This window comes from Dromiciops gliroides, chromosome 4 (assembly GCF_019393635.1).
Source record: "Dromiciops gliroides isolate mDroGli1 chromosome 4, mDroGli1.pri, whole genome shotgun sequence".
NCBI classification, from domain to species: domain Eukaryota; kingdom Metazoa; phylum Chordata; class Mammalia; order Microbiotheria; family Microbiotheriidae; genus Dromiciops; species Dromiciops gliroides.
The window spans coordinates 104,578,109-104,596,857 of record NC_057864.1 but is presented as its reverse complement, the minus strand read 5'-3'; the positions used below and the strand labels follow the sequence as shown (position 1 = coordinate 104,596,857).

The window sequence follows — 18,749 nt, the reverse complement described above, 5'->3', positions numbered from 1 at the left end:
GCCTTGGTTTATCAGTCAGTCCCTCAGGGATTCCTCTGATACTAAGGGCTCAACTGGGAGTTTTTACACCCTCCTTCTCTCTCTAGCTACCCCCTCCTACCTCCATTGCTGGGTTTCCCTCTCCTCCCCCATCAATCATCTTCCCCCTCCACTGCAGCAAAGCTAGTTTATCCTGCCTGCAGCCACATCCCTCCCCAGCCGCCTCCAAGCCCGCCTCCCACATCCACCCCAGCCTGACGGATGAGCCCGATGCATTTCAAATTGGCAAGATTCTGAATAGCTCTGCCAAAGTCCATAGAGCAGGAAGGAAATGCAGAGGAGACAGGGAGCAAGCCGGTGAGAGTGGGCGGGAGCAGGGGCTACCCTGCCACTCAGCTCCTGGGCTTCCCCACAACTGAACCAACCTTTCCCCTCCCTCGGCACTCCCTGGCTTTCTGATCCCTGACCCCGGGACGCAAAGTTTTCTGGGTAAGCGGTGTTGCCCCTATTTCTTCCTGCTTGGGAAAGAATACTTTAGGATGGCAAGGGTCAGGAGGGCCCGTAGAGATCATCCAGTTCAACATCTTCATTTTACAGAGTGGGAAATTGAAGCCCTGAAAGACCAAAGTGGCGTTACCTTGTCAAAGTCACACAAGCGGAGGGTGGCAGAATTGGAAATAGTTCAGGTCTCACTCGGGTGTCCTGACACCTGACCCCACAGGTCTTGCAATGGGGGAAGGAGCCAGGGAAGCCGGAGTGAGGGATCTCAAAACCCCTTTGGGGCCACCTGGGGACAAACAGAATAGGGGGCAATAGAATTGCCCCTGTTGTCGTCTGGGATGGTGGGAATCAGGAGGAGGTCACAGAGAGAGGCACGCTCCTCACAAACAGGAGTGAGAAGTGAGGGAGTGGGGTGAGGCAGAGGGGCAGAAAGAATCATGGGATTTAGTGCTGGAAGGAACCTTAGAGTTCTTCCTCTCTTATATTGAGTTTCGGGAACAATGCCAGATGATGAAGTAATGAGCCCAAAGTCAGTAAGAATCAGGATCTGAACTCAAGTCCTTTAACTACAAATCCAACCATCTCTCTGCTCATTGCAGCAATTGGTTCTGAAAATGCACCCTGGAGCCTGGAGCCTGAGACTGAACCAAGTTAAATATTAACAGCCCCAGACAGAAGGAGAAAAAAAGTTAAAGAAATTATAGCTTTTGGAACCCCATTGGTAGGGGGTAAAATGGGAGGAGGGGGGAAAGGGGTACTTTACTCTGGGCACTGGACAGAGTAGAAAGCACAGAGGCCCCTATCTATATGTATTTACTGTGTGACCTTGCACTGAACTTCTCTGGACCCTAGTGTTCTGTTCCTTTAATGGTTTATCTGTGTGTGGTGTGCGCATATCACATGTATGGAATGTACAATGCTCCCTTCTTGAACTTGGGTGCTGCACTTAGAGAAAGAAGGTATTTGGTTCAAAGGCTACCCAGCTGGTCTCTGAAGGCAAATATATGGTGGGGCACAGCCTCTAGACTAGTGGCACTGACCCACAAGGAGGGTCCTTACTCACCCAGATCATGTGTGCCCATCTGGGGGAGGGGACTCCTATGCATCTTGGCCCAAGCTGGGGCAGCCACATTCCACTAGCATTGCCAACCCTCGTGTTCCATTACATTGCCATTCATCTCACGTTCTTGGCTCTTGGCAGATTGCCTATGTACTTGGGCCTTGGGAGGTACTCTGGCCCAACCTAGCAGGGAGGCATAGAGAATGCCTTGATGACCTCTATCTCTTCCACTCACTGATAACTAAATTGTGAGCATCCCCAGTGCTATGTTATTACTGACAACAATAATGGTTTCTACTGTCAGGCTGGGAGCTCTTTGAGGATAGGGGCAGTATATTTCCCCTCATCAAACTTCAGACCCAGGTAAGAGGGGAAAACCTATTTTAGTTTCTTCTCTGAGGTTAGGTGAAGAGTGGGGTAAATGGTCTGTCTCCTCACTGAAGGTCTCCCCCACCTCTTTGGAGCATAAAAAGCAGTTACTGCCCCTAGGGCTAGGAATGGGGGCGGGAGTCAGAGAGGCAGAAAGTTCAAAAAGGGCTTGGGAACACAAAAACAGATGACCAGTTTAGAGTCAAGTGCCTTTGATCTAAAATTGATAACAAGGACTTCAGAGGAACAAGGGCTTGATTAGGACACCAGGTTTCCTTTTGGGAATGCCAAGGAATCGGGAAATCCTCAATTTGCTGGAAGAGAAATTGCCCTTGCCCTCTGGGACTTCCTAGTCTAATGGGGAGAGACAGCCTCTTCCTGCTGGAAGCTCCCAATCTAATGGAAGAAGCTAACAGTATACTGAGAGAGAAAGGCACAGGAGACCACAGAATAAATAAACATTAAAAACTCAATATACTGGTGAGAACAAACGGATATAAAAGTGGGCTTTGAGTTCCTGAAAAAGTGAGTGTAAACTTAGTCTTTTAGAACCAATTCTTTTTAAGTATGTTTTAAATACACTGGGAAAGAGACTTGGGGGTTAGGGATGTTGTTGTTCACTATTAAAGGGAATCCTGAGGTGAAACTTTTTCTAAGAATTAGACCAAGAGGTAGGTCACCTGAATTGTAGTTCTGGCTCTGGTCACTCATATATGATCTTGAGCAGGTGATTTAGCCATTTAGATTTAGCCTGTTTTCTCATCTGAGTTGGTTGGACCAGATGACCTTGAAGACCCCTTCAGGTCCTTCCATTCGATGACTCTTTTGCAGTGGAAATAACCCTTCTCCAATTAGTGCTGATATTCTGGTGCTGGGTTTTCTTATAGCAGGGGACACTCGGACTACAAAAATGACATCCTGATTACTAAAATGTCATAGTAAAAGTGTGACCAAGGTCAAATGGGTTTAATGTGGTGTACTGGATTGAGGTGGACGAGGGGAAATTTCTGAAAGAGGTGACTCCTCAGTTGGCTTTTTAATACAAGAGCAACATGGACTGGCAGCCAAAAGTTTCTAGAGGTATTTTTGTTAATGGCTCAGACATGATGTTGAATATCACAGGCAGAATACAGCAAACAGATAAATGAATAGACCTGACGCAAGAGGATCTAAACCGGCTGCCCATTTTCACCGAGGACCTAGGATTTCTTTAGCCTGGCGAATTCCCAGAATGGAAATGTGTCCATCTCCACCAACGAAGAGCAGGGATTTGTCTGTTATTTTTAGTCTTCAATTTGCTAGGGCATTATGGGATAGGGGACTTGTCCAACATTATACAGTCAGTATATAAGAAGGTCAAGCCTTGAACCACATCTTCGGGTCTTCAGGGCTAATCCTCTGTCTCCTACACCATCTAGCTAGAGTTCCCATTTTGTTGTTCAGTCGTGTCCAACTCTGTGACCCCATTTGGGATTTTCTTGGTGTGGTTTGCTATTTCTTTCTTTGGCTCCTTTTACAGATGAAGAAACTGAGGCAAACCAGGGTCACAAAGCTGGTCAGTGTCTGAGACCAGATTTGAACTCAAGAAGATGAGTCTTTTTTTTGTTTTTGTTTTTTTGCTGGGCAATGGGGGTTAAGTGACGTGCCCAGGGTCACACAGCTAGTAAGTGTCAAGTGTCTCAGGCTGGATTTGAACTCAGGTACTCCTGAATACAGGGCTGGTGCTTTATCCACTGCACCACCTAGCTGCCCCCAAGATGAGTCTTTCTTATTCCAAGTCATCTACTGTGCCTCCTAGCTGTACATATTCCCCATTATAAAGTCTAATTTTGTCTTCTCAGCCTCACCTTCTACTCCATTTATTCTGTCCCAAACTACTTCTGTCTCATCTCTGAGCTCACCCACGTGCTGCTTCCTCCTCCTTCTGCTGTCCATGCTTCAAGGCCCAGCTCAAATACCACCTATTCCATGAAGCCTTCCCTGATTTTCCCAGTTCGGAGTGAATTCTCCTTTTCCTCTAGTCTCCCATAAAACTCCATTTGTCATCTTTGTTGTCCTTTCACCTTGCATTGTAATCCTGTATAAATCATATTTCCCTTTCTAGAAGATAAGCAGGGCAGCTAGGTGGCTCAGTGGATAAAGCACCGACCCCTGGATTCAGGAGGACCTGAGTTCAGATTCGGCCTCAGACACTTGACACTTACTGGCTGTGTGACCCTGGGCAAGTCACTTAACCCTCATTGCCCCTCAAAAAAAGTCACTAAAAGATAGCCCCCTGAGGACATGTGTTAATATATGTTCTTCCCTGTCAGAACTATCACCTCTACTCTCCACCTCACCCCCACCCCAGCCACACACACACACACACACACACACACACACTCCCAAGTGCCTGGAACAAAAACTTAAATACACAGAAACTTAACAAATATTTACTTAATGAATTAATTGGGGGAATAGTTGGTAGACTGTCCTTGAAGGCTAGAGAGAGGAGTTTGGATTTGAAATTATGGACGATAGGGAACCATGGCAGGTTCTTTGTCGGCGAGAGCTTTGGAATAAATATACCAAATAATAGATTTTCCAGAATACTTATTTTACCAATATTATTCTTGATTTCAAGAATAATAATAATTCACACTTTTTGGAGGCAGCTAGGTGGCACAATGGATAGAACACTGAACCTGGGGTCAGAAAGTCCTAAGTTCAAGTCCAGCCTCAGACACTAGCTGTGTGATCCTGGGCAAATCACATGACCTCTGTTTGCCCCAGTTTCTTTCTTTGTAAAATGAGGATAATAATAGAATCCACTTTCCAAGGTTGTTCTGGGGATTCAATGAGATAATAATTGCAAGAGCTTAACACAGAGCCTGGCAAATAGTAAACACTATGTAAATGTTATTAGTACTAGCTGTGTGACCCAAGGCAAGTCCCTGAACCTCTCAATGCCTCAGTTTCTTTATCTGTAAAATGGAGAGAATAATAACACCTCATTTCACAGGGTTGTGAGTTTCAAGTGAGTTAACATATATAAAACCCTCTGCAAAGCTGAAGGCCGGATATAAATGCAGGTTATTATTATTACAGGATATTTTAAGTCTTAATAAATGCTTTCTTCACAAACTCCCTGCCAGGAAACTGAGGCACAGAGAGGTGACATGGCAGCTAGTGAGTGTCAGAGTCGGAATTTGAGCCCAGGTCAGCGAAGTCTTCTGTCCCCTGACTTTGCAGGGGAAGGGGGAGAGGGGTCTATAAGAACACTCTCCTTTTCTCAGCTAAGAAGTCTTGGTTTTTGGTTAGGAATAGAAGCAATCACTGTAGCAAGAGAAAGAAGACAGTCAAGGGAACAAAGAAAGAAAAGATCTGGACACTTTGATTAGTAGGCAGCTCCCTTCTTTTATCTCACTGAGATGCCCAAGAGTGATGAAGAGACCTATCAATGAAGGCATCAAGGGAAAAAAATCTACCCCTTTCCCCCAGTACTCTCCACCAAGCTCAAGGAGATGAGGAGGGGGAGTATTTCTGCTGCTAGCAAAGTCCTGTCCTCCTCTTCACTCTTAACCTCCTCCCTCCCCCAAACTAAGAGGAGGGAGTGGGGCCGATGGGTTCTAACAGAGTTGTCCCCTGAGGTCTAACTTAAATACTTCAGCACCAGTTGTAACCAGAACCTTCTTTCAAGGACCCCTGTACGACGACGACGTCTCTCCCTGAACTACAAGCAGCACCACTGGAGCCAGAGTTCACTCAGGTCCTCAACTCTTCTTCCCTGCCATGGCTTTCTGTCTCCAATTCATCCTCCACACCAGGGCTGTCAGACTCTTGGCTGGTGGGCCTTGTGTAGCCTGTAAAACTCCCCAATGTGGCCAGAACCATATTAAAATGTAACTGGGAAATGTTTGACAAAACAAATAAAAATATAATGCAACATAGACGATTTTAATTTGAGGTTTTCTAGGGCAAAATCCACCTCACCCCTCCCCATGTGGGATCCATTTCTATTTGAGTTTAACACCATTTTTTTAACTCCTGGCCAAGAAATCTGCCTCATGTGCTGCTGTGCTTATGTAATTCCCCTACTCAACAATTTTCAAGGGCTACCTATTGCTTATAGAAGAAAAGTACAAAGACAGAAGCATAGAATCATCCAATATCAAGGGACCGCAGCAGTCTTCAAGTCTGTCTGGCACTTGAAAACAGATGCCTTCTGCAATACAGTGTTAGATAAGTAGCCATCCGGTCTTGGTTTAAAGACTTCTGGTGACAGGGAACTCACTACCTCTTGAGGCAGTCCCTTCCACCTTTATATATAGCTCTAATTGTTCAGTTTTCCTTAAATTTGCCTCTGTTACTTCCCCAGAGGCTCCCGATTCTTGCCTCAGGGGCCCACGTGTCAAGAGCTGTGCTAAACACTGGGGTTACAAAGACAGGCAAAAGACATTTCTATCTCTCAAGGAGTCTCAGACGATGTGCAAACAACTATTTACAAACAAGAGATAGAGAGGATAAATGGGAGATACTCATCAGTGAGGAGGCGCTGGCATGAAGGGGAATAGGACAGGCTTCTTGCAGAAAGTGTGATTTTAGATTGGACTTGAAGGAAGCCCGAAGGCGGTGATGATGAGGCCGTGAATCCCAGGCTTGGGTGACAGCCAGGGGAAATGTTTGGGGTCTGGAGGCCGAGAGCCTTGTTTGAGAGACAGCAGAGGCCAACGTGACTAGATCGCAGAGTTGGTAGTGGGAAGTTAGGGGTTAGAGGACTTCTGAAGTAGGAGGGGGGTCAGATTATAAAAGGATTTGAATGTCAAAGGATTTTACTTTGAACCCTGGAAATCATAGGCAGTCACCAGAGTTTGCTGAGTGAGACGGGTTGGGGTGGAGTGTGACATGGTCTGAGTGGAGGATGGAATGGCGGGATGGGGAGAGACTTGAGGTGGGGAGTCCAAGCAGCAGGCTGTTGCAATAGTCCAAGGCTAAGGAGATGAGAGCTTGCACCAGACTGCTGGCAGTGTCAGAAGAGTGAAGGGGACATAGACCATATTCAAAAGATGTTATGAAAGTAGAAATGGGTGGAAAAGACCGTTCTTGGCAACTGATTTGATATGGGAGTGGTAGAGAGTGAAGAGTCCAGGATGACACCTAGGTTACAAGCCTGGGTGACTGGTAGGATGGAGATAATTTTGACAGTAATGGTAGTTATTTTGGGAGAAAGATAAAGAGTTGTTTTGAGTGTATTGAATGTAAGATGTCTATGAGATACCCAATTCAACATGTCCAATAGGAAGGTTGGAGATGTAAGATTTAAGGTCAGGGGAGAGGTTAGGGCTGGATAAGGAGGTCTGGGGATCATCAGCTTAGAGATAATCATTGGATCCATGGGGGTTGATGAGATCACCAAGTGAAAAAGGAGAAAAGAAAGTCCAAGACATAGCCTTGCCAGACACCCATTGTTAGTGGATAGGACTTGGATGAAAATCCAGCAAAGGAAATTGAGAAAGAGAAGAAGATCTAGGATAGAGTAATGTCAAGAAAACCTAGAGAGAAGAGAAAATCAAAGAGAAAAGGCTGATTTACAGGGTCAAAGGCTATGGAGAGGGATGAACAGGACAAAACAAGAAGGATTAACTTTGAGAAAAGGGCATTAGGTCTGGCAGAAAAATATCTCATTGCCTCTTTCATATTACTAGCTTCCCTCCCTCAAATCTTCTCTTCCCCAGGCTAAAGCACCATAGCCCATCATCACTCATTAAGCCTTGACTACAAATCACGGTACCATGCGCTAGGGCTACAAAGGCAAAAGTGAACTGATTTCTATCCTCAGGACCTTATTTTCTAACGAGGAGACAATATGTCTATAATTTGATTATGGTATAATTATAGGAGGGAGTCCACTGAGACCCACTGAGGTTAGGAAAAGCTAGCAAAGACTCCATGCAGAAGGAGTCGGAGCTTGAGCTGAATGTTGAAGGAAAATAGGATTTCCAAGAAACTGAGGTGAGCAAAGAGTGTGTTCCAGGCATGAGACATCCAAGAGAATGGAGCTGAGACATGGAGTGTTCTGCGTACAGAACATGGAGAAAGTTAGTGTGGCTGGATCATACAGTGCATGGAGGGAAATAATGTGTAAGAAACTTGGAAAGGTTAGGAAAGGTCCAGGTTGTGAATGTCCAAAGGAGTTTTATGTTTGATGCCAGAGGCAATAGGGAGCCACCGTAGTTTGTTGAGCAAGAAGAATGACATGATCAGATGATCTTTAGGAAAACCACTTTTGGAACTGTGTGGAGGTTGCATTGGAATAAAGAGAGGCTGGAAGTAAGGGAGACCAACCAAATAGGAATCATATAGTCCAGATAAGTGATGATGAGTAGTAGGGTGCTGGATGTGAGTCAATCAATCAATAAACATTTATTATGCACCTACTCTGTGTGAAGTGCTGGGGATACAAAAAGAGGCAAAAGCTGTCCTTGACCTCAAGGGGTTGAGAGGAGGGAATAGACATGAGAAATGCAATGAAGCCTGAAACAAAATCTGATGACTGGATACTTGGAGTGAGTGGGAATGACAGGCGGAGAGTGACAATGAGGTTTTGAACCCGGGTGACTGATGGATAGAAATAGAAAAGTCTGGAGGAGGAGCACATTTTGGTGTGAAGCTGGCGAGCTCTTTTAGATATGTGTAAATTTCAGGTGCCTATGGAGTATCTAGTTGGAAAATCCAGTAGACAGGTGGTGATAGCCAGAGCTCAGGAAGATACCAGAGCTAGATTTATAGATCTGGGAGTCATCTGCATATGGTATGAACTTAAGACCCTTCTGTGCCAGGGTCTCTCTTCTCTGGGAATTTTCCATGTTCTTCCAAAATAAACACAATATTTCAGATGTGATCTGGACAGAATACAGTAGGATTATCACCTCCTCAATCTGAGGTAGTGCTTCTCAAGGCAGTCTACAATCACATTCGCTTTCTAGCCAAAGAGAGATAGTGCAATGTAGTGTATAGAGAACTGAACTTGGAGGCAGGCAGTTTTTGTTGCTGTTGGTGTTCAGTCGTTCCAGTAGGGTCTGAATCTTCATGACCCCATTTGGGGTTTTCTTGGTGGATACTGGAGTGGTTTGCTGTTTCCTTCTCCAGCTCCTTTTACTGACGAGGAAACTGAGGCCAACAGGGAGAAGTGACTTGTCCAAGGTCACACAGCTAGTGTCCAAGCTCAGATTTGAACTCAGAATGCCCCTGACATTCTATCCACTGTGTTATCCAGGTAGGAAAAAACAGGTACAAATCTCACCTCAGATCCTCAATAGCTGTATGACTCTGAGTAAGGCATTTAGCCTCTCTGTGCCTCAGTTTCCCCATCTGCAAAATGAAGAGGTTGGGCTCTGAAAGTTCCTTATAGCTTTTGATCTATGATCCATATATATTAGTGATTTGATTTGAAGTGGCAGCCCCCTAACTTTCCAGATCAGAGAAGAATTGCTATTCTAGAGCCTTGTTTCCCTCATCTTGTATTTGGGAAGTTGGTTTTATTGAACCCAGGTATGACACATGAAGTGGTTGAGGGGAAACCAGACTGTTTCAAAAGGCTGGAGTATAGAAGAATGGAACAGGAAGAAAGCCCACCAAGCATCCATAAGTTCCTTATTCCAACATTCGGGGCCAACCAACCTTCCCAGACTTCTTTCCTATTATTTCCCTTCACAGATTCCCCATATTTTTCATTCCAGTCTCTTAGTTCCCATCCTATTTTCTTTTGCTTCCATGGTTTTCCTTGTCCACTCTATCCCTCCCATGCCAGAAATGGAGGCCTCGCCATCTTCCTTAACAGCAAGGCTGACTCAGCGGCTACTTCCTTATGCCCCAGGGAAATGGGTTTTCTTCCTTGTAAATTCCTTCTAGGTCTTTGCCTGGATTTCTCTTTTGCACTTGCCTCTCTCTGTCATGTATCATAGTCATGCATATACTTGTCCTAGATGTTAGAGTGTAAGCTTCTTGAGGGCAAGGCCCAAGTCCTATTTATCTTTGTTGTCCTGCTCCCTAGCATCTATCAGTTTGCTGGCTCATTGAATGAATGAAGAGGCTGGTGTAGATAGACTGGAGGAAACCTGAAAAAAAGTTTTAGAGACCCTGTACCTCCCTCTTCTCTTACCCTAGACACACACACACACACACACACACACACACACACACACACACACACACACACACACAGATACTTTTTCCTGTTCCCTTCTCTGAGAATCAGGGACTGACTTAGGGCCTCAGCTAGGCCAGGCCATTGGGTATATTCACCCGCCCAGGAAAGGAAGCTCTCCAGAGAAGCACAATGGAAATAATGCTCAATTTGGGGCCAGAGGACTTGCTTTGAATCCCAGCTCTGACACTTACAACCTTGTGTGACTTTGGGCAAATCTATGACTATGAGCCTCAGTTTCCTCATCTGTCAAATGAGGGACTTGGAAGGGGTGGTCTTTAAGGTCCCTAATCAACTGTCCTACGAGTATCTTCTCCCACTAACCTCCAATTCTCCGGAGGACTGGTTCTCAGAGATCTGTTATCTCCCTTTCCGGGGATATTGGCATTCCAAACAGAGACTTTTCTCACCCAAAAGAATGACTCTCTGACAGTGAAATTTCATGTCCTGTGACACCTCGATGGAAAGGTCTTTTTGTTTTTTTAATAGATTAAGGAAAGGCAGAAGGCTACTGAACACCAGCAGTCTAGAGGGCCTCTCCATCTAACCAGCCCTGGGAGCTTTGTCCCGTCATCTCCGCTGGGGGCCTGTTTGTTTTTCAGGTAACCAAGGGCAAGAGCTCATTCTCACATTTTGACTTGGGGTGGCTGGGAGGAGATCCAGAATACAAACCCTCCGCTATTGCTGGGGATCCAGGGGCCTCAGTTCCTAGCAGGAAGCCCTGAAGCCACACATAATTTCCTTTCCAGCATGGGTCAGAGCTCTGGCTGTGTGAGTGAGTGAGTGAGTGTGTGTGTGTGTGTGTATTTAGCAAGCACCTTGCTCTATGCAAAATAACAGAGGACATTTATTTCTACAATATTAAATTTTACAGACTGTTTTGCAGACACCGCATATGGCTATTGTAGCCACTCTGAAGTAGAGACAGTAAGTATTATTATTTCTACTTTTCAGATAAGGAAACTGAGGCTTTTGCAAGTTAAATAACTCGCCTATCTTTATAAAGCTCTTGAGTAGCTGAGGGAGGATCTGGATTCAGGCCTTTTTTAGCTCCAAGACCACCAGTGCTCTATCTGTTATACCACACTGCTTATGATATCTACCGATACCTATCCCTGCCCCCAACTTAGTCTGATTATATACAAACACAGAGAAGGCAGCTGGGTGGCTCAGTGGATAGAGTGTTGGGCCTGGAATCAGGAAGACCTGAGTTCAAATCCGTCTCAGACATTTATTAGTTATGTGACCCTGGGCAAGTCACTAAACCTCTAGGGAAGAAAATCCCATGGATACCATGGTTCATGGGGTCACAAAGAGTCAGACATGACTGAACAACAGCAACAAACAACAACATATACATACACACACATATATAGGTAAATGTATATGTTAATGCATAAATTGAAAGGTAAGTTTAAGAGCAGTCAGTTCCTTATTGCAGTGACAACAGTATAGACCTTGTTCTAGCACTGGCTCTAAGTATGTAGGCTCTAAGTATGTAAGTGAAATGCACTTTCTCTCTTTAAGCCTCACTTTCTTCACCTGTGTAAGAAGGTGATTGGATGAGGTCATCCTCAAAGTCCCTTTCAACTCTAAAATCCTGATTCCCATCTGTGAGCTAATGCCTTGGAGCTTTCTCCTTCCCACTGATCAGCTGCTATCAGATGCTTTTGAAATGGAAGGTACCTGAGGTGTGTATCCTGTCTGGTATCTGGTAAATTGTGTATTCCTGATTCCATTGCAGGATCTTTTTTTTTTTTTAAATTAGAAGCAGTAGTTAACATTTACATAGTGCTTTAGGGTTTGCAAAGAGCTTTACCAATATTTTTTCATTTTATCCTCACACGCAACCCTGGGAGGTAGGTGCTGTTACAAAGCTTCTTGTCACAGATGAACAAATAGGACCAGAGATCTCACTTGTCTGAGATCACACAGCTAGCAAATGTTTGAAGCAGGATTCAAACTCAGGACATCCTGATTCCAAGTACAATGTTCTAGTCACTGTGTCACCTAGATGTCAGATCAACCCCCTTTTGGGGGGTGACAATATAGGTAGACCTCAATTTATGCAAGGAATATTCCAGAAAGGTTTTGAGTAAATGAAATTTTTGCCAATCAAATCACATTTTCCACTGGCTTACATTATCATTTCAGATGATCTTTTGTTTAATTTCTGGTTTTTCTCCAGTGGACAGTCAGGGACATGCTGGAGCCAGCATCTACTGGCTCTTGAGGGCTGATTGTTAAATTTTCAGTATAAGCATTTGCACCTAAGAATTTGGTGAATACTACAAATCTGGGTTTGATTTATTGTTTTGTCGATTATTCAGACTTAAGAAAGTGATAGAAAAAAATTAAGAATTCAAGTTAGACTTAAAAGTGTGTCGTGAGACATAATTTTTCTCCAGAGAGGTGGTTGGTAAACATTTATTAACACAACACTGAATAGCCCATGTAAGCATGCCTTCAGTTTCTCTATTTCCTCAACCTCTTATAAAAAACATCTAAGAGAGTCAGAGGAGCTTCTTTTCTAAAGGTCCCCTCTCTCTCTTCCTCTTATGACTCTGTATAAAGTTTCCTTTCATAAATTTAGATTTTTGTAAAGCGAGGCAAACCTGTAGGCACACCTCTGTTTCCTTAGCCATCAAAGTGAAAGCTCAGTGAGATTAGGGCTGTTTCTCATGTTCCTCTATCCCCTCTCTGGGGAAAGTCTCCCCATACCCTGTACTGCCCCTGTTTCCCTTGGGAGAGAGCTGAATCTCTTTCTTCTTTCATAGACCAGTCCACTGGACAGAGGGAGAGATAGTTTAGGGGACCTCTGTCATAGATTGGGATTATGGAAATCTGGATAAAATAACACCAACTCATCCCTGAAACTTTCTGCGTGAAATGGGGCAAGTCTCTCAATCTTTCTTGTATCATAGTGTCCTATAGTTATCAAGTGGGAAGAATTTTATCCATTAACTCTCCAACCTTCCCACGCCCACCCACTACATCAACAGATCTTTTGGGGGATATGTTGTATAGAGGTGGCAGGTGAGTGGTGCAGTGGATAGAGTGCCAGGCTTGGAATTCAAATTCCACCTCAGACACTCCCTAGCTGTGTGACCCTGGGCAAGTCACTTCACCCTGTTTGTCTTGTTTCCTCATCTGTAAAATGAGCCAGAGGAGGAAATGGCAAGCCCCTCTGGTATCTTTGCCAAGAAGATGCCACATGGGGTCACAAAGCCTCAGACGTGATGGAAAAACTCAAGATGTTGTCGGGAAAAGCACTGGAGTTAAGGTTGGACAACCTGAGTTTGAATCATAACTCTCCTACCCAGTGCCTCTGTGACCTTAGGTGAATGACTTCATGACTCTGGGCCTCAGTTTCTTCATCTGTAAAAACAAGCAGGTTGGAGATATGTCCCTCAGATCCCTTTCTAGCTCTGACACTTGCTCAATGATTTGAGCATGTTCTTGAGTGGGTTCCAAGGGGACTTCTTGAGCGGCAAGGCTACAGAGGTGGGTAGTGCAAGAAGAAAACAAGATGATCCCCTTGTCTTAGAATGGGGCTTATTAAACTTTTTCCACCCACGAGCCCTTTTCACCAGAGAAAATTTTACTGACCCCGGGTATATAGGTAATATAAAATAGGCAAACATAACCCTTTACTGTTGCCACATTTTCATGGACCCCCACAATCAATTATGTGACCCCATATGGGGTCTTGACCCACAGTTTAAGAAGCTAGGTCCTAAAGCAGTGAATGTTACATATCTGAGCTTGATTTCAGAAGGGGAGGCAGAACTCTGGCATCCAGGACAGAGAATCTCAATATCATATGAGCTGGTACATGGCAAACTGTTCCTACCTCCCTGGTCTAGGAGACTGCAAACCAAGATTCTAGGCTCAGCTCCTTCACTAAGTCCTTATGTGACCTTGGACAAGTAACCTTTAAACATTCCTGGTTTGTGTCAAAGTCATATGCCCTCTCTGGGCCACCATGCCCTCATCTGAAAAGATTAGGAGGTTGGATTAGATAATTTATTTTTCTCTCGATTAAAATTATTGATAACTTTCAGTTTTATATGACTTTCATTTCCAAATGTATCCCTTCCCCCACTCCCCTACTTAGAGTCATTCATTTTAACAGTTGATTAAAAAAAAAGGAAAGGGGTTGTTGGGGGTGGAGTAGTAGCTCTGCAAAATTAATTAGCATCACAGTGCAGTGGAAAGAGAAATGAAGTTGGAAGACTTGGACCTGAGTTCGAACCCCACCTCTGACACTTACTACATGTATGAAGGAGGCAAGTCCTGTTTCCTTATATGTAAACTGAAGGGATAGAATGAGGTGATCTCTTAGAGTCCTTTTAAAATCTCAATTTCTGATGCTATGACCCCGTGTCTTTACAGGCTTGTTGTGAGGAAAGATATGATTAGCCTGACAGTATAGGCATTATTCCAGACACATAGACACCACCAATCTACTTTTCAACTCTGCACAGGGAAGGATGTGTTTCTTAGGGCCAAACTTGGCTGTTATCATTAAATGGCATTCATTTTATTTTGTTTTGTTTTGTTTTTATTCCTTCCCTTTACATTGCAGTTGCCCAAATGCTTTTTAAGGGCCCTTCACACTCTAATGCTATTAGGATTCTATACAAGTCAGAGGCCCGCCGCCCCCTCCCCCGCAACCAATGGGGCTCATCACAGGTATATAAGTGGGAAGGAAGGATTTTCTATTTCCTAGGATGCCCACCCCCACCGCCACCCACGCCAGCCAAACCCAGGCTTTTTCAAGAGAAGAGACCTAAATGAAAGTTCTCTCAGTACCTGGAGAGGTAAGAGAGAGAGTGGCCCAACTTATCACAGTGGAGAGCAATACGGTCGCCGATTTCTCCTCAGGGAGACTTGCTTTCATGCCTTGGCGCTGTCTGGAGGGAGGGGTGCAAGCCCGCACCTCCTTCCACCTGCCCCTCAGCTGACACTTTCACCTTTGCCAGCCTCTGGTGACACAGAACTATAGAATGTTACAGCCGGAAGTAGTTCAACCCCCTCGTTTTACAGGTCTCTTTAAAATTCACCTCTGGCAGCAGGTAGGTAGTTACAAAAACCTAGATTCATCTGAGAAGGGGAGAGTAGCGATGGTGACCTCATTCCGATTCCCGCCCCCCTTTCTATTCTCTACTCTGAAAACCACATCACCACTATTTCCATCTCCGCCCACCCCCCTCCCAGGTGAGGATGGGAGGGTGGAGAACGGTTTTTTACCACACTCTAGTGAGATCAAGAAAATAAATAATCCAGAAGTCACCTTGGGAGCTGCCAATATTTCAACTAGAAAGAAAAAAATTCTGGGGATAGTGGAGATAGGGGAGAGAGTCATGGAGGCTAGAAACACCTGGACCAGCTGGAAGGGAGAGCGGCAGGACTGTCAGAAGACAGGGGGCAACCTGCCAGTCCTAGGCACGGGTGAAGAGATGAGTGAGGAAGGGTTGCCGAGAAGGGAAAGGAGACGGAGGAGGAGGAGGACGGCAGAATGTCAGCGCTGAAAGGGGCCTTAGAAAATCTAGTCCAAACCCCTCATTTTTAAAAAGCATCTGAGAGGCAAAGGGATGTGCTTAAGATCTCTAGGTAGCAGTCGGTAAAAGTAGGATTCGAACCCACTTCTTCCGATTTCCAACCCAGGGCTCTTTTCCTACGCTCCTAAGAAACGGAGAAGGGGGAGGAGAGAGAATAACTAGATGGGGAGAGGGAGAGTCAGGGGATGAGAGAAGGGGAAGAAAGGTTAGAGATGGAGGGAGGAGGAGGAGGGCCGATCACTCACGTCTTCTTGAAGATGCCCCCCAGAGCGCTGCCCAGCAGGAGACAGAATTGCTGCGAGAAAAAAACCCAGGAGATCTGGGGCAGCGAGCTGTGAGTCTGGCAGCGCAGGTCGGACACCGTGGGCCCCAGGAAGCCGATGCAGAGGCCGAAGCTGAAGAAGACGCTCCAGTAGGTGAGCGTGGGCTGCAGGTTACGGCGGAACAAGCCCGAGATGTGGCCGTGACAGCCCATGGCGCTGCTCGCCTCTCTCCCCCGCTTGCCCGGGCGGGCCGGACTCCCAGGGCTGCCAGCTAAGAGCGCCGAGCGCCTGGGGGGAGGAGCCCGGCTAAGCCCAGGGGGCCGGAGCTCGCCCCGCCCACGGGCCCCGTAGGGCCCGGAGCGGAGAGGAGGTGGGGGGTAGAATGCGGGTGGTGTGTTGACTCCAGCTGGGGCTGTCCCTAACCCCGCATCCTGTCCCGTTCCTTCCTGGTGCGGACTAGAGTACCGCCCAGCCCCCTTCCAGGAACCACGGACTAACAGAATGTCAGAATTGGAAAGGACTTTAGCGGTCCTCCTCTAGTCCAACTCCCGCATTTTACAGATGGGGAAACTGGGGCCCAGAGACGTGAAGTAGTTGCCTAAGGTCACACAGCTCATTAATGGCAGAGGGCGAACTGGAGTCCAAATCTCCTTGTATCTCTCTAAATGTCATATTTGTCCTTGGACCTATCGCATTCCTCTAGCAGAGTGTAAACTTCTTGAGAGCAGGGACTGTTTCATTTTGCCTTTGTATTACCGGCTCCTGGTAATACAATACCTGCTTCGCGAAGTAGGCACATAATAAGTGTTTGTTGAATTGAGCTGAACTGAATTCCGGTTCAGTCCATGTGCCTCTTTATGCCTCCCTGGGGTTTAGAGGACTCAGATGCCATACCGCAGCTGAGTAAACTGAGGTACAAGTGACTGGGAGGGAGTTGGTTACGCATTCTTTGTCCTGGTTGGAAAGTCGAGAGGACCCAGGTCTCCAACTACCAGCCTTGAGTGAAGCAGCCTTAAAATAAGGCAGAAACATTTTTTTCCAATGCAACAAACATTTATTTTATTTTTTCCCGTTACATGTAAGGGTGGTTTTCAACATTAATTTTCATAAGATTTAGAGTTCCAAATTTTTCTCCCTCCCTCCCTTTCCTCGCCCCTCCACAAGACAGCAACCAATCTGATATAGGTTATATATGTACAATCCACAAGTGCTCTTTTTATCCATTCTTTCTATGGGAGTGGATAGTATGCTTCATCATTAGTCCCTTGGGATTGTCTTGGATCATTGTATTGCTGAGAGTAGTTGTCATTCACCATTACTCGTTGAATAATACTTCGGTCACTATGCACAATGTCCTCCCAGTTCTGCTGACTTCACTATACATCAGTTCATATGAGTCTTTCCAGGTTTTTCTGGGATCATCCTGCTTGTCATTTCCTATAGCACAATACCATTCCACTACAATCATATACCACAGCTTCTTCAGTCATTTCTCAATTGATGGACATCCCCTTGATTCCCAATTCTTAGCCACCACAAAGAGTTGCTATAAATATTTTTTGTACAATTTCCCCCCCTTTTCTTTTTTTCACGATTATTATTGTTAACTGTTTCCCTCTATCCCATTCCCTTCCCCATGATATTTACTCGATTATCTATCTTCTTTCACTCTATCCCTCTTCAAAAGGGATTTGCTTCTGTCTGCAATCTGCCCTCCCTTCTTTTGCCCCTCTCTCTTTATCCCCTTCCCCTCCTATTTTCCTGCAGGGTTAGATAGATTACTCCACCCAATTGAGTGTGTATATTATTCCCTCCTTGAGCCAGTTCTGATGAGATTAAGGTCTTTGAGCCAAACTCCCAGACTGGAAAGGAGTGCTGGGGAGAGGAGAAAAGACAAGGACTTGAGGCTCATTTTCTCTTTCTCGTTCCCTTCCTCAACAGTGGAGTGACTAGAATAATACCATTGGATGGGAAAGTATCCACTTTTCCAAAAGGAAGGGGACTTGGTAAGATTTAAATAGCGTTGAGTAAAAATAAATAAATGAATGAATAGAAAACTAGATAGATAAATAAATAGCATTGAGTAGAAGATCGAGCCCTGGACTTGTAGTTAGAAGTACTGGACAGGTATCTTGGCTTCAGTATTTACTAGCTTTTGTGACCTTGGAAGCTTCACTTAACTTCCCTGAAGCCTCAGTTTCTCTGTCTTTAAAATAAAGATAATAATACCTTCCTTCTATACCCAACTTACATGATGGGTTATGAAAATTCAACTTCTTTTTATTTAGGAGGGGGAGCGAGGCAATTACATCCCACTTAAGGGCAGATTAGAATAACAATAGCAGCTCGCTTTTATGTAGAGATTGTGCGTGGTTGTCTCTGTGAGGGAGACCACAAAAATGAACAGCCTTTGCAATTGACAGAGGAGTCAGTTAAATAAGGGGTTAAACCATTGCCCCCCCCCCCCCCCACTCCAGTTTGTTAAGGGCTGACACTTGAGCCCAGGTCTTCTGACTGTTAGATTCTGACTGTTCTGATTGTTAGAACTATGGGGGAATCTTAGAGGTCACTCCCCTTTTCTGGAGGTGGAAACTGATGGGTAGAGGGGTCAAAGGACAAGGTTAAAGTCACACAGGTAGTCAGGATCTCCTGACTTTTATCTCAAGGTAGTCACTCTCTCCTACAACCCTCAGGCTTCCCCAAGGGTATAGCAGCTTGTGCAGAACACCATTCTCATCATCACTGGTTAAGGATCTGCCTGCACATGGATCTCCACAGACAGCCAGATGGGCAGATGAAGTATCTGACCTTGGACTACAAAATCTGGA

General features: G+C 45.2%; 1 protein-coding gene across 1 annotated transcript in view; it reads right to left on the bottom strand.

Moving 5' to 3' along the window:
* The window catches only part of MFSD4A (major facilitator superfamily domain containing 4A), a 75,355-nt gene extending 58,874 nt beyond the window's left edge, over window positions 1-16,481 (bottom strand). The window contains exon 1 of the mRNA XM_044001297.1: window positions 15,904-16,481. Coding sequence (XP_043857232.1) covers window positions 15,904-16,133 — 230 coding nt within the window. The 5' untranslated portion in view covers window positions 16,134-16,481. The remainder of the gene's footprint in view (window positions 1-15,903) is intronic.
* Between the last annotated feature and the right edge of the window lie 2,268 nt (window positions 16,482-18,749).